The sequence below is a fragment of the Engystomops pustulosus genome, chromosome 4, assembly GCF_040894005.1.
Source record: "Engystomops pustulosus chromosome 4, aEngPut4.maternal, whole genome shotgun sequence".
In the NCBI taxonomy this organism is placed as follows: Eukaryota; Metazoa; Chordata; class Amphibia; order Anura; family Leptodactylidae; genus Engystomops; species Engystomops pustulosus.
In genome coordinates, this window is record NC_092414.1 from 101,846,936 (window position 1) to 101,872,364 (window position 25,429).

The 25,429-nt window shown below is 40.1% G+C and overlaps 1 protein-coding gene across 1 annotated transcript; it reads right to left on the reverse strand.

Moving 5' to 3' along the window:
* Positions 1-19,154: 19,154 nt before the first annotated feature.
* Positions 19,155-23,538, reverse strand: GPR85 (G protein-coupled receptor 85). Its single transcript, XM_072146926.1, has 2 exons — positions 23,030-23,538; positions 19,155-21,802 (listed from the first exon to the last, which is right to left on the reverse strand). Exon 2 carries the CDS (start codon positions 21,626-21,628, stop codon positions 20,516-20,518), a length of 1,113 nt encoding a protein of 370 aa, XP_072003027.1. The 5' UTR covers positions 21,629-21,802; positions 23,030-23,538; the 3' UTR covers positions 19,155-20,515.
* Positions 23,539-25,429: the final 1,891 nt, after the last annotated feature.

The window sequence follows — 25,429 nt, forward strand, 5'->3', positions numbered from 1 at the left end:
GCACATGATTTAAAAAATAATTTCAAACGGTTACGCTTTAAAGTTCTGTTTTTGTCATACCTATTTGATTCCTCCTGGCAATGTAAGAATAGATTGAAAACCAAGGGACAGATATTCCAAAATTGTCTTAAAGGAAGTCTACCATTTGCTTATATGCATTATGAACCAAACATACCTTAAGAATGCTGTAGCTACACGATACAGAAACATATCTTGTTTAATCCCAGAACTGTGTGGTTTTGCTGAAAAAACAATTATAAAATTATGATAATTAGGCTCTCAGTGTTGTCACTGACAGGCAGAAGTAATCAATCACTGCACCATCCCCCAGCTGCTGTGTATGAGTCATACAGCTCAGGTTGATTAATCCTGTCTGGACAGTGCAGGCAGCTCCTGTGTATGTAGAAGTAATGTGTTTATGTACGTCAGCTCCCTGCTTCTTGGAGCTGGTGGGGGTAGAGAAAGAGGGGGAAGGGAACAGAGTGAAGGTACCCCTGGCCAATTATAGCCATGTCTACTAGCTATGGGCGTTCATCTATAATCATTTTAAATATTGTAATTGTTGATTAGAGTATGTATCATTTTTTGTAACGCTAAATGACAGACTTCTTGCTCCCAAAGTAGTGAGCCTGTTGTTAAAAATTTGAATCCGACCCAGTCTTATGTTGACTAGACAGTCTTATACTCCTCCAGATTTGTGTCTTCTGCTGCTGAATGATCTGCCCTATTAGTTGACGTCACTATTGCCATTAATTTGTGTTAGCATGACCACTTTCTATGAGCCAAATTCCTTTTCTGGGAAGCCACAGGCCCTTTTGTGTCCAACTCCCTTTCATATACGTGTTGCATGTTGTTTACCACTAAGGGTTTTTTTAATAAAAGAAGGAGGTCTGATCAGAGGTCCCTGTCGGGCAGACTAAGCCGGGCCTGTGCTGAATGTAACAGTGTGCCATGCTAATTAGGACAATCAGGGGCATAACACACCCAATACCCCAGATGGCTGGGCCCCCTGATACTGCGAGCCCCAAAGCAGCTGTTAAGGCTACTACCCCTGCAGTTACGCCCCTGAGGACAATCTATCTTGTCCTGCATTCATAACTTGTTAGACTTTAATGGGTACTCTTTTATGGCCAAACATCTTCACAATCCAAAAGTCTTGTAGTTTCTTTAAAGGTAACTTTGCAAATTGAATTCATGCTGCCATGCTTTTTGGAAGAAGAGGAAGCTTTCACAGCAATGTCTCCATACGAGTTTGCAGCCAGATCCTGTTGCAGTGAGCTCTGCAGATTTTTGTGGCAGATAACCTTTAAAAGAAGCATCACAAAAGCGAGTGGACGAGCTTGGCGGCGAGTGTGCATTGATCCCAAGTGTGTGCACTGTCTTAAGTGTGACTTAGGTTTAAGGGACTTAAGTTTGAGGGGCTTTAACAGGTAACTGCTGTGTTTTGTGTTACTCTGACTGTAGATTCTTCTTTCTGTGCATATTTCTATTGTAATCCCCATTAGAATAATGGACTCCATAAGTGGCATTGCTACACAGTGTACATCCTGTGCCATGTATGCTTTCCTTGAACAGCCGTTCGAGGGGGGATACTGCTGTGTGGGAAATGTGTGAAAATTGCTCATCTGGAAGCCCAAATTCTGGATCTAAATGAGCAAGTTTCAAGGCTGCGGGCAATTGATAATATGGAACGAAGTTTGCTGCTCCTGGAGCACAAACTCTCTGGGGAAGATGGGTGTGGGGAGGGAAGTATGGAGGTGCAGAGTGAGGGGGCAGCTAGTTGGGTAACATGTAGAAGGCGGGGTAGAGGGAAGAGTTGTAGGGAGTCTAGTCCTAATCTGGTGCACCCCAATAAGTTTGCCAGGCTGGCGGATGAGGGGGATATCAGCTCTGGGGTAGCAATGCTGCAGAAAGACGTGGCCGCTAGCAACCAGGGGAATGTCTGCTCCGGTAAGAAGGGTAATGGAAGCACAGGCAAGGTCAGACAGGTGCTGGTAGTGGGAGATTCGATTATTAGGGGAACACACAGGGCAATCTGTCACAAAGACCGTGCATACCGAACAGTGTGTTGTTTGCCGCGTGCTCGGGTTCGGCATGTTGCGGATCGGGTTGACGGATTACTGGGAGGGGCTGGTGAGGAACCAGCGGTCATGGTCCACATTGGCACTAATGACAAAGTAACAGGTAGGTGGAAGGTCCTTAAAAATGATTTCAGAGATTTAGGCCATAAGCTCAGGGCAAGGACCTCAAAGGTAATTTTCTCCGAAATACTGCCTGTACCACGTGCCACACCAGAAAGGCAGCGGGAGATCAAGGAGGTAAATAAGTGGCTCAAAAGTTGGTGTAGGAAGGAGGGTTTTGGGTTCATGGAGAACTGGACTGACTTTTCTGTCGGCTACAGGCTCTACAGTAGGGATGGGCTGCACCTCAATGGGGAGGGGGCCGCTGTTTTAGGGGAAAAAATGGCTAGAAGGTTGGAGGAGTGTTTAAACAAGAGACCTGGGGGGAGGGCAACTACACTTGTGCAGGGCAAATAGACAGTGTACATAGAGAGCTGGGAAGAGGCTGGAATGAGATTGGGGAATAAGAACAAAATGAATACGGACAGGGAAAACCATATAAAGTGCATGTACACAAATGCCAGAAGCCTCACAAACAAAATGGAGGAACTGGAACTCTTGATGTTGGAGCGGAAATATGATATAGTGGGTATCAGCGAGGCATGGCTGGACAGTAGCTATGACTGGGCTGTTGCTATAGATGGTTATAGTCTTTTTAGAAAGGATCGTATAAATAAAAAAGGGGGAGGGGTTTGTGTATATGTGAATTCTCGCCTCAAGCCCGTCCTGCGAGATGACATCAGTAACACAAATGCAAATGTGGAGTCCCTATGGGTGGAGAAAAGGGGAGGGAAAAAAAATAATAAAATATTACTAGGGGTTTGTTATAAGGCTCCAAATATAATGGAGGCAGCAGAGGAAATGCTGATAAGTGAAATGGATGCGGCTTCAAAGCATGGTGAAGTACTTATCATGGGGGACTTCAATTACCCAGATATTGACTGGGGGGCAGAAACATGCAGGTCCTTCAAAGGCAGCAGGTTCTTGTCAACAACAAAAGACAATTACCTGTCGCAACTAGTCCTGGAGCCAACAAGAGGGGGGGCACTGCTGGACCTTATCCTAACCAACAGACCTGATAGGGTATCAAAAGTACAGGTTGGGGGGAACCTGGGGAATAGTGATCATAATATTATTGATTTTGTATTATGCTTTACTAAGAGCGTTAGTGAAGGGGCAACCAACACTCTAAAGTTCAGGAGGGCAAATTTTCAGCAACTAAGGGAAGACCTTAAAGGCATAGACTGGGATAATGTTCTCAAAGACAAAAGTACACCCCAAAAATGGGACTTTTTCTTATATATTCTGAAAAAGTCCTGTGAGAAACACATACCTTATGGGAAAAAGCATAAAAGGAACAAGAAAAACCGTATGTGGCTAACTAGTCTTGTAAGGAAAGCAATAAGCGAGAAAGATAAAGCGTTTAAGGTGCTAAAACGTGAAGGTAGCGATGAGGCACTAGAGGATTATAGAGAGAAAAATAAATCCTGTAAAAAGCAGATAAAGGCCGCAAAAATAGAGACTGAGAGAAATATTGCCAGGGAGAGCAAAAATAATCTCAAATTATTTTTCAAGTATATAAATGATAAGAAACTAAAAACAGAGAGTGTGGGTCCCCTTAGAAATTACATGGGGGTCATGGTGGAAGGAGATGAGGAAAGGGCCAATCTACTGAATGTCGCCTTCTCAACTGTCTTTACCCAGGAAAATCCCCTGGTGGAAGACACAATGAGGAATAATGTTAATTCTTTTTATAATGTCAACAGTTTAACCCAGGAAGAGGTACGGCGCCGCCTCGCAACCACTAAGATAGATAAATCACCTGGGCCAGATGGCATACACCCCCGAGTTGTGCATGAATTATGTACGGTGATAGACAAACTGTTATTTTTAACATTTGAAGATTCACTGAGGACTGGTTATGTTCCACAGGACTGGCGCATAGCAAATGTGGTACCAATATACAAAAAAGGATCAAATAGCGATCCTGGAAACTACAGACCCGTGAGTCTAACTGCTGTGGTGGGGAAAATATTTGAGGGGTTTATTAGAGATGCTATCCTGGAGTATCTCACTGTGCACAACCTTATAACCCAGCGTCAGCATGGGTTTATGAGAGATCGCTCCTGTCAGACTAATCTGATTGGTTTCTACGAGGAGGTAAGTTCAAGACTGGATCTGGGGGACGCTGTGGATGTTGTATATCTGGACTTTTCAAAGGCATTTGACACTGTGCCACATAAAAGGTTGGTATATAAAATGAGACTGCTGGGAATAGGAGAAAATCTGTGTATTTGGGTAAGTAATTGGCTTAGTGATAGAAAACAGAGGGTGGTCATTAATGGCACATTCTCAGATTGGGTTGATGTTACCAGTGGAGTGCCACAGGGGTCAGTATTGGGGCCACTTCTTTTTAATATTTTTATTAATGACCTTGTAGTGGGTTTACACAGTCAAGTTTCAATATTTGCAGATGATACTAAGCTGTGTAAAGTAATAAATACTGAGGTCGATAGTTTAGCATTACAGAGGGATTTGTGGAAGCTTGAGGGATGGGCAGAGAAATGGTTGATGAGGTTTAATGTAGATAAATGTAAAGTTATGCACTTGGGCCATGGAAACAAAAAGTATAATTATGTTCTAAACGGTCAATTACTTAGTAAAACTGGAGCTGAAAAGGACTTGGGGGTATTGGTGGATGGTAAACTTAATTTTAGTGACCAGAGCCAGGCGGCTGCTGCTAAAGCAAATAAAATAATGGGATGTATCAAGAGAGGAATAGATTCTCATGATAAAGACATAGTTTTGCCCTTATACAAATCCCTGGTCAGACCACACATGGAATATTGTGTACAGTTTTGGGCACCAGTGTATAAAAAGGATATAGTAGAGCTGGAACGGGTGCAGAGGAGAGCAACCAGGATTATTAGAGGAATAGGGGAACTAGAATACACTGACAAATTAAAAAATTTGGGATTATTCAGTTTAGAAAAAAGACGACTGAGGGGAGACCTCATTACAATGTACAAATACCTGAACGGACAGTACAAGGATCTCTCCAAAGATCTTTTTATACCTCGGCCTGTGACCAGGACAAGGGGGCATCCTCTACGGCTAGAGGAGAGGCGATTTTACCATCAACATAGACAAAGGTTCTTTACTGTAAGAGCAGTGAGACTGTGGAACTCTCTGCCGCAGGAGGTTGTTATGGCGGACTCTATGTACATGTTCAAGAGAGGCCTGGATACCTTTCTGGAGAGAAAAAGTATCACGGGTTACGGGGATAAAACATTTATTTAATTCTTAAAGGTTGGACTTGATGGACTTGCGTCTCCTTCCAGCCTTATATACTATGATACTATGAAGTAATACTGACATGTAGATTCCTAGTTTTTCAAAATATTTAAACACTACATGCATCTTGCCTGGCCTTGGACACTCCTTGAAAGATTTTCACCTGTCTTGTATGTGCAACACCCTTGCCGATGCAAGGCAGAGGAGTGGTTGCGAATACGTCCCACAATGTAGCTTGCAGCCTGTGTAGGGTCTAGTCAGCCCCACAGCATGTCACTACATCACACTACATAGTCCTTATAGGACACAGGGGAACATTGCAGTGGTAGATCCTGCCTGGTAAGGCAGGAGTTAAGTGTTTTGTCTGATGTAATATGTGTCAGCCAATCACATGTGTTACACACTGTTTCTGTGAGCTGAGATGTAATTGGAGGAGTAGCCACCACCTGACCAGTGGGAGTAACAAAACCCCTGGCCAGGAATGTTCTAGAGAACACTTCTGGAGAGCAGTCAGACCCAGGAGTCTGCAGAAGCAGACTGGAGTTACTCCAGTACAGACTCTGTACAGCTAGCATACCAGACCAGAGCAGGAAGAGCCTAGCCCCTGCCTAAAGAGTGGAACTAATAGCTAGTATAGTGAGGAAAGGGGTTTCATCCTACCTTTAAGGGTGATACCTGAAGCAACCCAGGACAAGCTGAAGCATCCTTCCAGGACACAGCTACCTCCCAGGCTGCCCTCTGCATCCAGGCTGGCGCTCTACATCCTGTGGCTCCCTCCAACTGCATCTCAGCACTCCACTACTCTGTTAAAGGCACGTTGCTGCGGTTCCTGTCGGTTCCAATAAAGAACTGTAAGTTGTTTTTGTTCAACCTCTGCCTCCGTCTGGTCCCTGCTACTACGGCTGTCACCATCACAGGCACCCTGTCCACCACACAGAGACTAATACTCTAGACACCAAAGGGTTGCCCCAGGGAGAACCGCTATAGCAGCCTCTCCCTCATCATTTCTTGCCAACACCACCCTGCTGGAGACCTGCCAGGCTGTAGGACAGCCCCCCGGTTCCCCATACCAAGCACCGTGACACTAGCGTGCCTAGGCCGCAACCGCCAGCCACTCAGGTACTGCGGGCCCCGGCTGACTCCAGGCCCCGAGAAAAGGCTAGGCCCCGGTGGGGGATGTTGCATATGTTTTCCATAATCTTATTCACTGTAAAACAGCTTTATAACCCTACCCTATTATGTTAAATAAAAATGACACAGGGGAATTAGCTTGTTGGTGTCCATCTGTGGTTTTAGTTAAAGAATTAGAAGACCTTCTAAGAACCAAATGATATTGTTCCAAACTTACTGTACATATTAACAACCATAATATTATTACGAATACTTCCATTTCTGACTACTACCTGAACTTTACCTGTAACTCAGCTGTATTTAAGACCTTGAGCAGTTTTGTTTTGTTTTAATCTATAATCATAAATGATCTAAATTCTAGGCTCTTAAAGTTGATTTAGCACTCAGTCATAATTTAGTAATTAAATACACTCATTTTCCTAAATGTGCAAGCCTTAATATTGTTCTACCCACACTGATTTGTATTGTGCACCAGCCATACATGTTAATTTATAAGTGCTAATCATACTTTCATTAGGTTGCTGTAATATACATTTCCTGTTTGTTATGTTGAAGAATTATTTTATCGGGACTGGCCTGTATGATATTATTAGGAGCAAAGTCTCCTTAGGGAAAATAAGAGAAGGACTAACATAGATCATTAGAATGCCGAGCTGATTAGCTAATAATACCAGCAATCCTGTTAGCATATTATTTTGGTAATGAGCCTGGTCACCAAGAAAAGATCTAAAACTCTCTTTATGTACTCACTAATAATGACACAAATAGATTTAACATCCTACCATTAAGGGGGCCTTTCACCTCTCCTTACATATCTGTTTTGCTAAATATTTGTATTCCTTGTAGAATTCCAGAGCATTCACTGTCACCCCTCCTAGAAATGTATGCATAAATTGCAACTGGGTGTATTGTAGGTGTAACCCTATAGACTTTGTTGCTTTCAGTCAGTGATGACAATGTCAGACCAGGGCTGTGAAGTTGGAGTCATGATAAAAATGGACCGACTCCAACTCCACAAACATATAATAAATTATAACCCTGCCTTATCCCCTCCATGATCTGGCTTTACAGGCTGTTACACTGCTGTTACCCGCCACCTTGCTCCCTGAGGGAGCAGTAGGGAAAGATGTGAAAAAGTCAACAAGACAATAGGCCCTTCTGCTCCAGACAGCAAAACAGTAATCAGCATATTATGTTAGTGATCAAAATTGTCCAATATCATACCAATGCTATGGCTAAAATATGATGCAAGATGTTCCAGATTTATCAAATTGTCTGCTGCTGGATTGTAAATCTGGCATAGTTTTAAAGTGTTTAGCAGATCTTTTGCATTCAGCATTTCTGTCAGGATTTTTTGCCACAACTTAGATCAAGCCCCCTTCTTAGCTAGATCACACCTCTTTTATTGAGGACATGCCATTTTTGACGTACCAGTCGCAAAAGTTTCTAAATATTGTCTGAAACCTTTTGAGGAAAGCGGTGTAAACTTCGCAGATACACATAGAGGACCACCTATATTGATTATTTTAACAAGTAATAATGAGGGTGACTGGGTAAGAAAAATAAACATTCTTACCCTACTTCGGCTCCTGGTTCCTGCTTCGGTACAGCGCTTCTGGTTTCAGGCCCTATGACCAACTGCAATTTCCAGGGGTTCACGAGAATGAGTTTATCCAATGATTGGCTTCCTCAGACCAGTAGACAATAGAGTTAGTGAAGTCCCCTGGAAAATAGAAGTGACGTCCTATGTCTGAGGAGGCCAATCATTACTTTAAACAGATCCTGTGATGCGTGGAATTTCCGGTTGGGCGCAGGACTTGAAACTAGAACTACCAGAGCAACGGAGGAAGTGGGACTGGAGCAGGGTAAGCCTGTGTTCTCTTGTTACCCCAGCCCTCTGTGTGAGTGTATGAACACATATAAAAGTTAGAAAATAAATATAAATATTAAAATATATCTGTTATAATTAAATGCTATCAGTTCCAGAAGAAGACATTATACTAATTGCTCTGAAATGTGAACAGTATTATAAACAGTAATTTATGCAGAATAAAAGAAGCACCTACTGTATAAAGTCACATATATAGCTTTGCAAGCACAAGGTTTAACAAAGGTCCTACAATTCAGACTTCATAAATCATGTATCTTGAAAAAGAAATCTTTGTGCACAGATGCATTTCTTAATCAATGAGGCAGGTAAAAAAGCCTGTCTCATATATTTGAAGTCTACTTGACAATCAGCCTTGTTATATAGTACCTCAGTGTTATCATGGATCAAAATCATCATCCAAATCAGTAGATGTATTTTGACATCTGCCATTACAGGAGTGTAGGAACCTTAACCCATTTACGACTTGGCTATTTTGGATCTTCCTGACATGGCCCATTTTTTCAAATCTGACATTTGACACTATAAGTGGTTATAACTTTGGAAGGCTTTAACATGTCGAGGTGATTTTTAGATTATTTTTGTGGCATATTACACTTCATGTTAGTTGAAAAATGTTTGATAAAAACTGATATTTTGAGAAAATTTGGAAAAAGTCTTGATTTTTGAAATTCAAAATTTTCTACTTTTCTGACACTTATGGGGAGATTTATCATACGCCAGCACCCGTGCATCGTAGTATGACAACAGCCAGGCCCCCTCGTCGTGCTAGATACATCAAAAGGCTTAGGCCTCTTAATGTATCTGGCAGGCGGCATGTCCGGCAAGCGAAACTTTGCCAGGTCAGACCTGGCGTAGCTTCCCGTAAAAACCAGCAAACAAAAGTTTGCTGCTTTTGCAAAAGAGCCTAGGAACGGGGCGGGAACACCCCGTGCCTGTCCCCTCTAGCGGCCGCCACGCCACACTATGCCCCCTCCATGCCGCTTGCCGTGGAGGTGGGGTATTTGTACAATGCGTAAGAATTTGTGATTATTCCACTGCTGTGATAAATCTTTCCCTAGTCACTAAGTTGCTGCTCAAAAAGACTAGTTATAGCTCTGCACACCCAGCCTTCTGGTGTATAACATGGTTACCCATTGTCCTTGGGGTAGCAGCTTATTGTTGAATTTTGGTGATCAAGCTTAAAGGCTAACCGTTTTGGCTTCATGCTAAAAGGTTCTTGTCTGCTTGAAAAATATCTGTAATATGGGTTTTAAATCATTCCGAATTTCACTCATGTATCAGTATGCTGAGGCCTGAAAAGCATTCTATCCTGTAATCATTGTGTTATATATCGTTATGGACTTTCTGTTCTTTGATATGAATAGTGAAAGGGTAGTAACGACTATAGGAAACAGTTGTCATCTTTCAAGGTCATTCAGGCAAAGTCTTACAAAGCAGCCTTTTCAACCCTATAGTGAATTATAAAAAAGTATACATGGTAGAGTAGGAACCCGACAGTCGCTAACACATTGAGGTAGGTACTGATACATTGTTGTTTGCCTGGCAAAGGACTTCAAAGGGTTGTCCAGCCACAAAAAAAAGTTCTTTGGATATGTTTCAACTGCAAATACATTACACTTACTAATTCACTGGGAGTTTTAAAGCCATTGCCTTGACTTTACAGCAGGTCTCATAGTACTATATACTTTTACTTCTGCACTGTCAAAAGCTAACAGACTAAAAGAAAAAGAAAAACATAAGAACAAACCATTATAAAAAAAAATGGAGACCTGTAGTGAAAATGTACAACAGGTCAGCATTTAAATTACAATGTAGGTTAGTAAGTGTGATCTAATTGCAGGCGAAACATATACAAATGTAACTTTTTTATGTCTGGAAAACTCCTTTGGGGGAGGTAGATTGTGCCCTTTGTTGTTTAAGTCATGTAGCACCCGTTAAATCCTACATTAGAAATCAGAATTTAATTATTCCTAAAGGGATCCTTTATCTTATCTGCTGTGTTTTGGCTGGCTTTCGCCTGTAATTTTTCTATCTGCTATTTTGCTAATTTATCAATCTCACTTTTTCCTTGTGTTTAAAGTTTTTTTTCAGATCTCTTTTTTGTAACATTTGTTACAAATGTTTCAAAAATGTCACATAGATGTCTCAAGTCACTTCTTTCCATTTTCCTCTGGTTTTCCTATGGTTTCCTCTGGAGTTAAGAAAATTTGTCATTTGCGACATTGCACCATCTGGAATAGAAGGTAAATGTGTCTTGACGATAAACTAATGTCCAGCGGACTTCAGTCTACATTTCAAAGTCCCCAAAAAGAGGCAAAAATTGCAATGCACCAAAAAAGTCTCAGAAAAACTGAAAGGAAGAAAATAAAGATAAATGAACCCCAATGTGTTTTGTGTATAAAAGTAAAGATTTTCCATAAGCACAATTTTTATGGAACTGGATTTTATTCATCTTTAGCAATAAGGAATATAGGCATAATGGGGTTTGACAATGAATACTAAATTTGTCATTCACACACATGATACTTGCATAGTCACATGCTCTCAATCTACATCTGTTCAGCAAGCAAATCATCTACCCAGAGGATAATGGCAATGAAAGTATTACAAGCTTTTTGTGTTTTCAAACTGCTTGAAGTACTTCTACATTAAAGTAGAAGTTAAATATTTATTACCATTAAATGCATGTGACCTTCTGACCACAGAGAACAGCATGGCATCTAAAATATCACAGTCACACAACCTTGTTATACAGACAGTCACATCCACCTCATCTATTATTTAAATAATCTGTTCTGTATTGGAGTTATTATAATTGGTGATGAAAAACTAGAGCAACAGCAAGACTGCCAGCTCCAGGCTTGATGAAGAAAATGAAATCCATAGCAACCGATGTAATATATGTTTCATCTTATCCAAACTTTACAGCACTGATCTTGGAGCTATAACTATTTGGTTGCTATGTATTTTATTTGTTTCTGTCCGTACAACTTAAGTGTCAATATAATTGTGCAAAAAAGTCATATCTCAAGTCGTATATGAAAAAAATTCGCATCCCCCTTGTGTAAATATTCATTACCCTTCACCACCTCCACCAACTCTTTTTCTCTCTCCACTGATATCATAATTTTTTTTGCCTCCACCATTCTCCAGCAATCATTGTTTATTTTTTCAGAACCAAATTTGCTAATTCTTCTTCTTCTACTGTCCATTGGCTAGTGCTTCATTTTCCACTGAAGCCAAACGAACACATTGGGGGGGGGATTTACTAATTGTGCCGCAAGGACGACTGTCTCCGGAAAGCACAGCCCGATGTATTTAAGTGGTGCATGGCTGTTAGTGATTACTGGGCAGACGGAATTAATAAGTCGTGTGCGACAGTAATGAAGCGTGCGCCCAAATCTTACATGCACTGCGCCTTAATTTTGCTCTCAGACCAATTTTTACTTGGTCTATTGTGCGCCAAAAATTGCACCTAAAAATGTAGACAAAATACACATAAATGTGGAGGATAATGTGGAAACGTTAGGCCATGCCCACTTGCGCCAAAAAAAAACGGAGGCGTCGGGATAATCGGAAACATCTTTCTTTCTGGCGCAAGCTCATTATAAATGATCCGCAACAATTCTGCGCCAAAAAAAATTGCAATATTGGCGCAGATGCGATAATACATATGCCCCATTGTGCTATTGATGCCAAAACTAATAGCCCAGGAATAATGCACTGGAGTCAGTGGACCAGCAGTTATTAAAGAAAGCATAGAATTGAGGGAGATGATAAAATCTTTTTAATAAATCTGGTTGACATCGAATTTCAGAAATGTATAGTGCAGGTGATAATAGCAAACTTTAAATTATTTTTCAGTAAATAAAGCAGATTATCTGTGCATTTTCTGCCCGAAAAGCCTTCTGAGGTCCCTCCCCTTCAAATAGAAAAGGATGTAGTCTTATTTTGCTATTTTGTTTTCTTTTTAATTTTATGCTAATGAGTCTGAGAAGTTTCCAGAACTCCTCAGCAATGTCTTTTAAATCCTTGTTACAATGAGCAGAACATGTCTCACCCTTCCCCTACTCTCTCCCTCCTCCCTCTGCCTGTGTAATCTAACAGTAGCAGAAAGTACAGAGGGAGGGAAGACCTGCTATGCTCATTGTAGACATCACTGATTGGGCTCTGAAAAAACCTCCCAGAGCCCCTTGGGCTCATTATCATAATTTTAAAAGTTAACTTTAGAAGGAAGGTGGCCATGGATAATAAATATAAGAAGATTACCACAATCACTGTGCCTGAATCTATAATTAAGTGCCCCTGATGTATCATGCTTGATTTTGGTGGTAGTTTTTCTTTAAAAAAATGAGCTTTCACTAATGGACAATAATCACCTTTTGATGAAATTGTGGCTGTGACAGGTTTCCATATAGCCCTTATAAAACAGGGCACCCTTGTTTCACCTGATAAAAATCCCTGCTCCAAATCAATAAAATGTACTTTGATTCGCTACATGGTATCCAGGTATCCGTATGGAGTTGTGCATTGGCAGTGAGCAAGTACCGTTCCGACACTCAGTGTGAATGACAGCCATGACAGCCGACAGAGTCTACTGCACAGGCACGAGAATTTGGCCAGCTGGATGACGTAGGAGGGGAGGTGTGGTATTACTATGGAGGTGAGGAAGAGCAGCTCGACTTGCCTAAGCCTCGCCCAGTTCAACTAGCTAAATTCCCTGCCTGGATACCAGGACATTCTATAGATTTTTGGAGCAGGGATTTTTTTGGGGTGAAAAAAGGTTGCTCTTTGGGAACCTGTCAAAGCTGAAATTTTAGCAAAAGGTGGTGACAGGTTCCTTTTTAGAAAGCTCAGTGAAAGCTCACTGCGTTGTAAGGAAAGGAAAGAAAACATTTTTAATGTTGCTTCTTAGAAGACTTGGATTGTATCATGCTCCATTTTGGAATTCGTTATGGGTCTTTGAATAGACTATAAACAATACAATGGATAACATGGTGGTCTGTAGAATAATATGCAGTGTTGTCACTAAAAATTAAGAATATGACTTTTTGAAAAAACATATGCATATAGTATGCAGACTTTATCATTTTTATGTGTGCTTGAACTTCAGGTCTCCAGTGGTCATAAGCAGAGCAAATAAACCATAATTATAACGAAAATAACGCTGTACAAATGTATGTTTATACCGATTTGTGGTTAGTTTGATTGTGTACAAAGCCTAGGTAACATTATTAAAGCAATAATAATAAAGCATGGGAAAAAGTAAAGTCAAGATTTTCCTCATTTAGACATTTAAAGCATCTCCTGTGGCACCCATCAGAAGAATGGGAGTCATTTCACCCCTGTTCAGTAAATGAAGGCTGAGGGGAGTGGGCTGCATACAGTAACAAAGTGGCCACCTTTCCATTTACGGTAGTCTCCTCCTATAAGACCTATCTGACATCCTCCATATGGCAAATGCCCCATAATCATTTATGACACATCATATCCCGGGGGCATGCCATCAATTTTTACACTGGGAACACACAAAACAATAGGGAAATATTATAAATCTAATATAATCCAAACAAAATTTTTTTTCCAAGGCAGCTCCTTCATAGATCTTATAGTCAGCAATGAAACCATTCTGTGTCCCTATGGCTGCGTTCACACAGCCGTTTGGTCCAAAGCCCTATCTAATAAGCTTTACCATGGAAACGCATATGATCATTAGCAACCCTGTTTTGTTTTTAAACAATGAAAGATAACAGGTGCTGGTTACCAAACATTTCCATGGAAACGCATATGTGATCTGGCTTTGGCCGGGGATTTGACTTGCGTATCTACACATTTAGAATTACTGTACACACACAGAGTACAGCTTTCTGTAGGATATCTGTATGAAATATCAACTTAACTGCCCATGAGAATATGGTATTCTGGAAAGCAATCAGGCTAAAAGTGTTTTAATTAATGGAGGGATTCCAGACAATTTTATTAGCTCTCATAGGTAAGCAGCAGACTGGGGGAACATGCTACAGTAACGAGGAGCCAGAGAAGGGATTTTTTCCCTTGTACCAGACCAGCAACCAAAGGATTTATAACTGGAAAACCCCTTTAAGAGTGATGGTTAAACCTGCCAGTTGGATTTTCCAAGTCTAAACTGTCCGACCCTAGATTGCCACTAACTTTCTCTAGTTTAAAAGTCAAGCATAAATGTAGACTGTCATATCCAAACTTACCCCAACTAATTATAGCAGAGGTGAGCAGCTTCAACTAGTCATGCAGTCATCACAGCAATTGTTCTGTGAGGTGTGACAGGCATCCGGGGCTTAACTACAGGGATTGCAGCCATAGCAGCTGGGGCCCACAGTGTCAGGGGGCCAGGCCATCTGACCCTGCCACACTAAAGAATGGATTATATTTACCATTTTATGCTGCACATTGTACATCATAATATGTATATAATAGTGCACATTATTCACCCTACACAGCTAAGCTGGTAGCTCAGATAAAAAAAATGTCGGGGGAGGGGATGGTAGGACAGCAGCACCAGGAATCTTACATCTCTACTTCCTGCATCTATACTCTTCCCCCTTGTGGTCAGCAGTTACAGGGCTGCATGAAGTCATATCTGTGGCCTCTGAGCTTCCTGGGATGAGAAGACTGTCTGATAGTGAGTATATACATATGTGTATAAGTGTATAAATGTATGGATGTGTACATGTTATAGGTATATGCCATATGTTTTATATGCTCTATATGTGTGTATATGGGATTTATATGGTCTATATGTCTGTATATGGTACTGTATGGTTGTGTGTGTATGTATATGTGTTTATGGTGTGTCTATGCTGTATATATTTGTATATACTTTGTGTTATTATATAATTTATATATACTATATTTGTGTGTACCGTATTTTTCGGACTATAAGGCGCACAAAAATCCTTAGATTTTCTCAGAAATCAAAGGTGCGCCTTATATATGAACTGTACTTACAGACAACAGCTGCCTTGAACTGTGCACAGGTCTGCCAACTGCTGGTCATACATCCTTATAATCAGGTGCGCCTTATAGTCCAGTGTGCCTTATATATGAACCTAGACATTTAAGTAGGCATTTATTGATGGTGCGCATTATACTCCTGTGCGCCTTATAGTCCGAAAAATACTGTATTTGATGTGTATATTATGTATGTGCGTATAAGATGTGTATATACAGTATGCATAAGTATATAAAATGTGTGCATGAGTGTATAAAAAAGTGTAAATGTGTAAAAAATATGTGTGATTGCACATTTACAAATATGTATATTTTCTCTGGGGGAAAAGTGGGCCCCATGCAGAAGTCTGCTATGTGAGCCCGCCTCTCCTAGCTACGACCATGATTGGTATGTCCCTCACTGTCTAACAACTAAATCTCTTGTGATTTTATGTTATGCTCCCCGTCCCCACGATTAATAAATATTATCATGTATATGCATATCTAAGGTTTTAAAAGTTATAACATAAAAGGGTTGGCCACTTCACTGCATGTTTTTGGTAAAGTGGTAGGGTACCTTTGAGGAACTTAAAATTGTGTTCATGTATACTATCAAACTATCATAAAATAGACCGGTCATGGACAGCTAAGGGACATTTATGACCAGGATAAAGGATTGTAAACCCAGCACACTGATATGCTGGTCTGTGCCCCCTCTGGTAGGACCTGCTATTCTTTTAGCTTCTTATACCCTTGTTTTTAATTTTAAAAAAAGGATCTAATAATTATGCAAATGAGTCTAGCAGGCTATATTAACACCTTTGGTGCCCGGACCCGTTCAGACACATTCGCATCATTTTAGAAGCCTTTTTTTTGTAAAAGCCAGGGAATAGGAAGCTAAAAGAAGAGCAGATCCTGCCAGAAGGGGCACACACCAGTATGTCAATGTGCTGGGTTTACAATCATTCATCCTGGTGGTAGAGGTCCTTTAAGGATCACATAACCTTTCAAATGCTTCCATTTTATGAACAAGAATGGCAGGTGATGAGAAAAATTACATTTCTGAACCAAGGGACTTCACTTTATATTTCAGGAAAGTGATGCAGAGCTATTAATAGATGTTTATAGGTATATTACCTGACATCCTGACCCTACACATTACATTACTACACAAGAAACTTGATGTAAAGTGGCCAACCCCTTTAAATTTTTAGAAAGAAGGCTAAGCCAGGGGCTCCATTGCATTTCCTTGAATGTGGCACCTGGGAGCTTTTTTTTTCAGGGGACTTTACTTCCTGTTTTGTCTACAGGTTCTCGAAACAGGTCCAGTGACACGCTGAAACTTCTGGTTGGACACAGTGCCTGAAACCTTGGAGCGGCATTTAGCAAGCACTCTGGCGTAGTCACTGTTGCTGTAGGCCATTCATGATAAAGTTCCTAAAAATTCGAATTGTCTGGATTACTAAGGGATTACTAAATAAAGATATCGTTGCCATAGTTAGCTACATATCCTTAAAGTGCTTTGCATGAACACATTGCATAGCACATTCTATGTACATGAGAAATAACAGTGTTCTTGACCATTACAGGCAGTCCCAGGGTTACTTACAAGATAGGTTCTGTAGGTTTGTGCTTAAGTTGAAACTGTATATTTTATAATTGCAACCCTAGCAACATTCTTTTGGTCTTTGTGACAACTGGATTTTAAAAATATTGGCTTGTCATAAATACCGGGATTAACAATAAATCTTCATTGCAGAAACCTTTAATAAAACTATTATAGCTCTTTACTGTAGTCTAAGGCTAAAGTACAGTAAATTACCAACATCCAGAGGTCTGTTTGTAACTAGGGGTTGTCTGTATGTCAGATGTTCTTAAGTAGGGTACTGCCTATATACTGTAAGACATTTCAACATTTTTTGCAGTTATCTGCTACACATGATCTACTTCTAAATATTTGTTCTCGGCTGGTGGGCATAGAGTAGCTTCTCTCATTACTCCTAAACGTCTCTTCTCCACAGCACTTAAAGGGCTTGTCCACTTTAAGCACATTCCAGCAAATAATTGATATCGTTTGAGTAAGGAAAACGTATACAATTTTCCAATGTACTTTCCCTATCAATTCTTAACGGTTATTATAAATCTCTGCTTGCTGTCATTCAACAGGAAACTTCATTCTTTACTTCCTATAGATAAACACCGGTCAATGGTCACACAGGTGCATGGCTCGTTATATCCACAGTGTAATCAGACCACTGTTTATCTACAGTTAGAAAGAATGACATTCCCAGTTGCATGACAGCAAGAAGAGATCTAGAAAAACCGTTAAGAATTGATAAACAAAAGTACATTGGAATAATGTACAATTATAAATAATTTGTATAGCTTTTCTTTACACAAACAATATCAATTATTTGCTGGAATGTGCTTAAAGTGAACAACACCTTTAAGGTACATCTCTGAGATCCTCTTTCCATGTTGTTAACAAGATGGAGTTCAACAGAAATTTTAGATTGAATCTCAGTTTAGCAGGAAGGTCAGTTGTCTACCTAATGAATTTACCCCTTCTAGTCCCATAGAACGGGACAATAAATGGTCACTTCCCATTTTTTTAAATCTGATTTCTGCAATCATTTACTGACCTCAGGGGTCACAAGTGCATAAGCAGATAACCAGCAGAAGTGATATGCCAGTTATGAACATGTGGGTACAAAGGTCAGAGATGAGCTACTGCCGTCAGGTGTTGAGGAATGGGAGATCACTTCTTGGACTGCTAAAGGTGGAGACAAGAACTGCAGAATTAGAAAGAGGCACATTTAAAGGGTTAGTTCCTTTTTTCTTTATCAGATCCCTGCTTTCACACTAATTGTAAAGTATGTTGAACAACTACATGTCTGGAACATGAATTGAAATCTGTATACAAGTTAACCTTTGTTGCGATAAGCTTTTAGCGACAATACCAATGCCCCCAGAAAGTGCTATTTCAGATTTGCTTATATGTAGCAACTGATAACCCTATTTATAGCTGCTTTATATGATTTATATCATTAAATTCCTTGGCCACTTTGAAGCTGAGTTCCAACTAACGTGCCTTAGTTCTACAATGATCTACCCACTAAAAGTGATAGCAAATTGTTAGAATTTATCTTAATGCGTTGTTGTTTACATGGTTGCTTGTCTGAAACATGATACTACAGATGATATGAGAACTGCAGACTAGATTTAACAAGAGCTATGGTTTATGTGGTTCTTACCACAATGATTGTTCTCAAGGGGAATATTATAATGGAGTTGCCTAAATAATCACTACTACTACATAAAGTGAATTAAGGTGAACAAATAAAAGCTAGAAACGTCTGCAATTAATGAATTATATCTCTATTTCTGAATACTGTACTTACATTGGACAAGAATTTAGAAATTATCTGTCAAGAAACATCTGTAATTACAAAAAGGTATATTAAAAGCAGCATGTCAATTATGTTGTATGTTGAATCAATTCAGTTAGCATATTAAATCACAATTTCTCACAATTAAGAAACACAACTTAAATTTCATAGCAACCCAGAAATATGCCGTTATGTTGGTCAATAATATAGCAAGGCGGCTCTAAACTGTAAATGTAACCATATGCAGGATCCATCAATCATACACTAAGAGTCTAAAAAAGGAAAATCCATAACCCCACACTCTCACTAGTTCATTCCAGACCACTAAACAAAACAGGAAAAAAATAAGGTTAGTTGCCGAACTGGAAAAATGTAAAATTTTATTCCAGAAAAACAAGCTACACAGGAAAAGTTTGGCAAATGCAACTTTATATTTAAATTTCACACACATCTGTATCTTAAAGAATGAAAGACTCACAGACTATAATGTTATTCTAAAATACTAAAAAGTATATGTTTTATACAAGAAGGAAAAGAAAATGAAATAATTTAAACAACCAATACATCAAAATGTGCAGAAAGTAGAAACAAGACTGTGCCTTTAGTAGAATATATGCTTCCCAAATGCTGCAAAATATAATACTAAGGCTTCAGCTCACTGGAAATATAAACATACTTTACTGCCTCTGTTTCCTAGGGTGAACCAGAAGGGGTGGCACATCTGGTGAGGCCGATGTCACCCAGGTGATGTGCATACTGATTTTGGGAACAATAGGAGCTCAAAGAAAGAGGTGCTTCAAGTGTTCTTTCATGCACTCCCAAGTCACTGACCAGGCTTACTGATAGGATTGGTTTATTTCAAGGTTAAACAAAATGGAAGCTACTAGATAACCCTTTAAGGCAACACGTATTTATTATGTATTATTATGAGTGCTCCATATGTAGATCCTTTAATACTGCAATTTGGATAGTACGTTGCCAAACAGATTGATACCTAGGTTTTCTTTTCAACAAGACTTAACTCAGTATTTGCCAAATGAAAAGCAGAAGAGAAAAAAAAACAGAGTACATTTAAATGCGTATTTCACTGTTAAAGAAAACCTCCTGTTGTATAGAAAGAATATATGAAAAAGTAGAATATAATTTTAACCAAAAATACTGCTTTGGAATGCTCCCCAAAACTGACTTACAAGGTAAGGAAATCTCTCAGTAAGATAATCCAGTAATGCATGGCACATCCTTAATCAGTTACAGTACTTTTAATTATTCCCATTTGTCAATCTTTGCAAAAGAAACCCCAAACTGTATTAAATATTCAAAGAGTCTTCAAAACTCTTAAAATCATGTTTATTAACACATTTACCTCAATTCAATTTGTTAAGATGTCCAATGCTAACCTTTCTGGATGTTCTTGTTTATATGTGGTGATATACACAGCATTCAGCAGTGGTTCCTAGCACCTGTCATTCGCAAGACTGAACCTCCAGCCACAGAAACACAAAGGAATCTGTGGTTGTGTCCTTTGTCTCCGATTACAAACCTTCCCTGGTGGCCGGCAGGAACACTTTAGGATAAAATAGGATTACAGGTGCGCTATTGCAAAGTGTGCACAATGCTGCTGATGCTCCATTCTTGATCTTCTTCTCAAGACATGGCTACAGGCCACAATTGCTTAGCAGAGAAGGGTAGTATTTCACAAGGCTAAAGATTTTGCAGATGCTCCCTCATATAACACAGTAAGGTTCCCTTGGTAACCTGGATTTTCTGCAGTAAAGAAGGGTTGTGCTGAAACAGCGCCTCAGCTCCCTGTTTGAGAAAATGCAGACAAAAGGATTGATTCCAGCTTGGGCGAAACTCATCCAGACAGCTGCTGTTAGAAATCCTCCTGGTACAACAGGACCTCTGGCAAAAACTCTCCAGTAACACGCTACCAAATAGGGCCCCCACAAGGTCAGGAAAAGGAATGTCATAATATAGAACATTCTACTGATCCTTTTTTCCATTTTGAATTCATCTAAAACCAGTAGCCTTCTCCTGCCCGTGGTGTTTGCATTTTGCCTTATTCCAAGTAAGGTGGGTGGTGTGGGACCCCTTCCAAAGCCTGCAAGCCAGTTAGCTGCTGCTTGACCACTGGCTCCAGGGCCATGAAAAGTCCAATTCTGGCTTACTGCTGCTACAAACTGGACTGGCTTCATTTTCCTTCGGTCATGAACAAAAAATATCAGCTTGAGGTAGACAAGCTGTGTGGCTAGAAGAATGAGAGCAAGGAGTAACATAAATCCCAAGGAATCGTTGGCCCTGAAGGAACGATGCTGAAATGTGCATTGGTCTTCCTCTCGAATAAAGGAGTAGGTGCCAACATCGAGGACTGGTGGGAAGGCCATAGCTACAGATAAGGTCCATACCATGCAAATGACTGCCAAACAAGTCCAAAAAGTCAATCTTTTTGTATAAAATCGATGGTGGGCTATAGCTAAGTATCTGGTGACGCTTATACAGAATAACATGAATGCTGTGTGAAAACAGGACAAGACCCCAAGAAATGCAATCACTTTGCATGTAAGATTTCCATAAGTCCACGTAGAGCCATTCTTCACGGAGGTGAACACAAATGGAAAACAAATAGCAGATCTCAGGATATCAGAGCAGCACAAATCCAACAGGAAGTAGTAAGGAGCTCTGTGTAAGGTCTTATCTTTGACAAGCAAAATTGAGATAAGAAGGTTACCCACCACACTTACTCCTATTATAAAGCCCAATGATGTTAGCTTCAAAAATGCTGTTAAAGGAGACACATTTTGCAGAATGTTGTCAGCTGCATGGCTATCGTTCGCCATAGATGGAGGATATATATTATTGCTTCAGTCAAGTCTCATGGTCTATATACAAGGGCAAGCATAAGATAGATGCATACATTTTACTGCAAATGTAATCCACAAAAACAACTGAGCTGGTGTCTAGGCACACATCCTGCTCTTTCTTCCTTCTGATGTGTCATGCTGTCAAGAGATCTGCAAAAAAAATAAGCTATCAGTTTTTAAGCTAGCAAATAATCATGTGAGAAGGTGCTAGCCTCAGAATGTTAATATAAGGAAAACCGAAAAGTTACACTGGAGTACTATCATTTGTTTTCAATACAGCTTATGCCACAGGGAACAATAAAGATACATTTATTATTGTAAAAATAATACAATGTAACATATATTCCAAATGACTTTGCTCTATCATATGGATCCCTCAGATCTGTTGTGTAGTAGATAAAGATCACACCCATATAAATCATGCAGGATGGTTTATAGCTCATGCATCAATACCCCTGCCTACATGGCCAGCCTATGGGCAAATATACAGGAATGCCAATTTCTTCTGAATCCATAGAAACTGTTGGAAATCCCAGGAATCTGTGCAGAACAGGGTTGCATTATTTTGCTGGTGATATACACCACACGTCTGAAGGGCTGGATCTCCATTTATTCTAGATCTATGTAACCATTTTCAGACTGAAGCCATCTCTCCCTTTCACTGATGCTACAATCCCAGAATAAAAAAAAATATACATGGGCTGTTGTGAAGCAGACAGTGGAAGAAGATCAGGCTCCATTATTTATGTGAATCATTGAGACTGTTACTATGCTACTTTCCCATCTGAAAGGAGAAGGAAGAACCTGGGTGTTTATTGTTTATGGAGGGGTTATTTGTTAAGGTGTGTGCATTTATTGTAGGTATAAAGGCAGATAGATGGATGGATAGATAGATAGATAGATAGATAGATAGATAGATAGATAGATAGATAGATAGATAGATAGATAGATAGATAGAGTGACAGCTGGATAGATGGTGGTATAAAGATAGCTAGAGAGACAGACATATGGACAGCCACACATAGATGGCTGGATACAATGGATGGCTAGCTAGGGGATGATTTGGGCATGTATGTGACATGCAGGCTATATCTGAGGCTGGATCATGGATGAATGTTGTGTATGGCCAGAGAAAACGTCCCTTTGTTAGGGTTTTTCCATTATCACAGGAATGCAGCCTTTTTCCCCAGGGTCTGCTTGCAACACTCCAGGCTCAGCCATGTCATATCGACCATAAACCATGGATAGATCGCCCCTTTTTATGCAATGTATTAGTAAAAGCCCTGTCTATGTCTACATGAAATTACGACCACCGATTTGGCTGCATAGAACGACACTCACACGTTCCCATCGACAAGTGAAAGCAAAGGGTCCTACCTGTTGGTGTTATATATCCTGACAAGAGTATATTTTGCCGCTGGAGCTCCTTCTTTATATATAATGCTGATTTTTTTCCTTAGATACCTTGCCTGAGAATATAGTCAGTGGCTCGGACGGCGCATGCGCTGTGAGGCTCCTTGAGCTGCTCGCTTCATCCTCCCCTGTCGCAGCAGCACAGTCTCTCCCAGCAACAGCAGCAGTAGCAGCAGTAGCCCAGTGCTGTGTGAATGAGGGCACGTCAGGCTGGCAGCTCCTTATGCCTACCTGCTGCAGCTCCCACTCTCAGACACCTTGCCCATCCCTGCTCCTCCAGTCACTGGGTCCTGTCACAATGTGGGAGCCATATGCAGCTGAGCTAATGCTCCTACATGGAGGCGCGTTCACACCTGCCAGCACACCCAGCTTGCCGGATAGAAAAGAAAGGCAGACATGTTCGTCAAATGTCACATTATTGATTTGTTACATAAAAATCCGGAGTGGAAACACCCAGAGTGATGCATTGTTTTTTTTTTTCCTGTGGAGTTGAGTGGGAGGAGAATGATGAGCACATTGTTACTGGGAAGAACATGGAAGCATTTGCATGCATCACCTCGGGTAGGATGGGCGCATCTGTAGCAGCGCACCCTGCATGAATACAACATGCCGCCCCCTTCATATACCTCATTTCTCTCTTGTATTGGACCTCTCACATTTGCCACCAATAATTTGCAGTTTTGCAATCCATTTCTATCTCGGTGACAAGTTGTATTTTACCAGCAGGGGGCGCTACCATAAATATGAGGCTATAGAAGCGGATGTTTCTAGAGGTAACTTTTCCTCATACTTCTGTAAAGGTCTTACTTCATGACAGAATATGGCAATAAAGTTACTTACTTTGGTTATAAGTTTACCTTAAAGAATTTGTCATCAGAAAATAACCTTTTCTAATTACTTTTTTCCATGTTACATTATATACATATAGAAATCATCAGTGGAAAATAATATCTTATAGAAAACGAATCATATCCTCCACTACTAACAATAGATGATGTCATAGAGAACATACTCCCCCTCCCTGCACAGACAATGCCTAGAAAACTCTCCATAGACCTCAGTGAGTCGGCTCAAGACCAGGAAATGTGCAGGGAAGATGGTAGCTCCCATAATCATTGACAGAAAATAGAACAAAGTAATCTACGAAACAATAAGAACATAATAAAAAATACTGAATGGTAGGGAATTACATTTGCATATTCATGTAATATCAAATTTGCTCTTTTAACAACTTTACATTTAAAGTAGATGTACCGACAGTAGTGGATTATAATATATGCTGTTTGGGCGGTAGCCTGGGGCCCAAGCCTTCTAGGGGGTCCATGGCCACCCAAACCACCCACCAAATTTTATATTGAGAAGGACCTTCACCCATGAAATACTCATACATCTGTTCCTGCTCTCAGTACACAAGAGCCATTTCAGGACCTTTCAGTGTTCTTCAAAGGTCCTGAAACCACAGATTGAAAGCAGTCAGAAGGGGCGTATCCTCCATTCCCAATAATATATATATAATATAATATTCATACAGCCCAGGGTCCATGGCAGTTTTAATCCGCTTCTGTGTACCAGAAAGGAGAAAGTCAATTTCATATATGAAAAAATGCATCTAAAAATCACCTCTGTTTCCCTACAACACATATATAAATCAACAAAGAAACTCATAAGCACATCAAGGATCCACACATTGGAAATGTCCAAAATATTACATAGTACCAAAATCTAAAAATAATCACTGTAACAAAAGTAAATGATCAAAAGTTTGTACAGTTCTCAAAGTGGTGTCAATGAAAACATCAGCTCCTCCTGCAAAAAGTGACCTGTTACGAAGTATAAAAGTTTACAATACACTGCTATACCCTAGTACCCTAAAAAAAAATTAAAATAAAAATGAAAAAAGTTCTAATCACTCCCCTTTCCCTAGAACTGATATAAAAATAAACACAAATCATAAACATGTCACAATCTATCAATTTATAAAAGTGATTATTCCCAGGGATCAACTCCCTAATGGAAAACAGAGCTGTGAAGGAAACCGTGACGTTTCGTACCCATGAAGGGTATGCAAGGTCACTTGGTTATCCTTTTATAGACACTCATGGATCGAGATAAAAGAGCAACACAGATTAGATTTTATATTTAATTTCCTTAAGGGCACACTAGACATCTTTCTCTGCTCTTGATGTTAAAATGGTTCCCAGACAAAAGAGGTGCCTGATTATATCAGGTGCAGTGCCCACCCAACCGGAAGGATCATGGGTCCCTCCGACTTGGTATTACAACCAGAGACCTGGAGAAGCCATAGCTTCTCAAGGGGAAGTCGTAGGGTCATGGTTCTGATATCATTGGATCCGGGTTAATCCC

What these genes read in the sequence shown, in the direction of transcription:
- GPR85 (XM_072146926.1), bottom strand. Translation starts at nt 21,628, where the DNA reads ATGGCGAACGATAGCCATGCAGCTGACAACATTCTGCAAAATGTGTCT.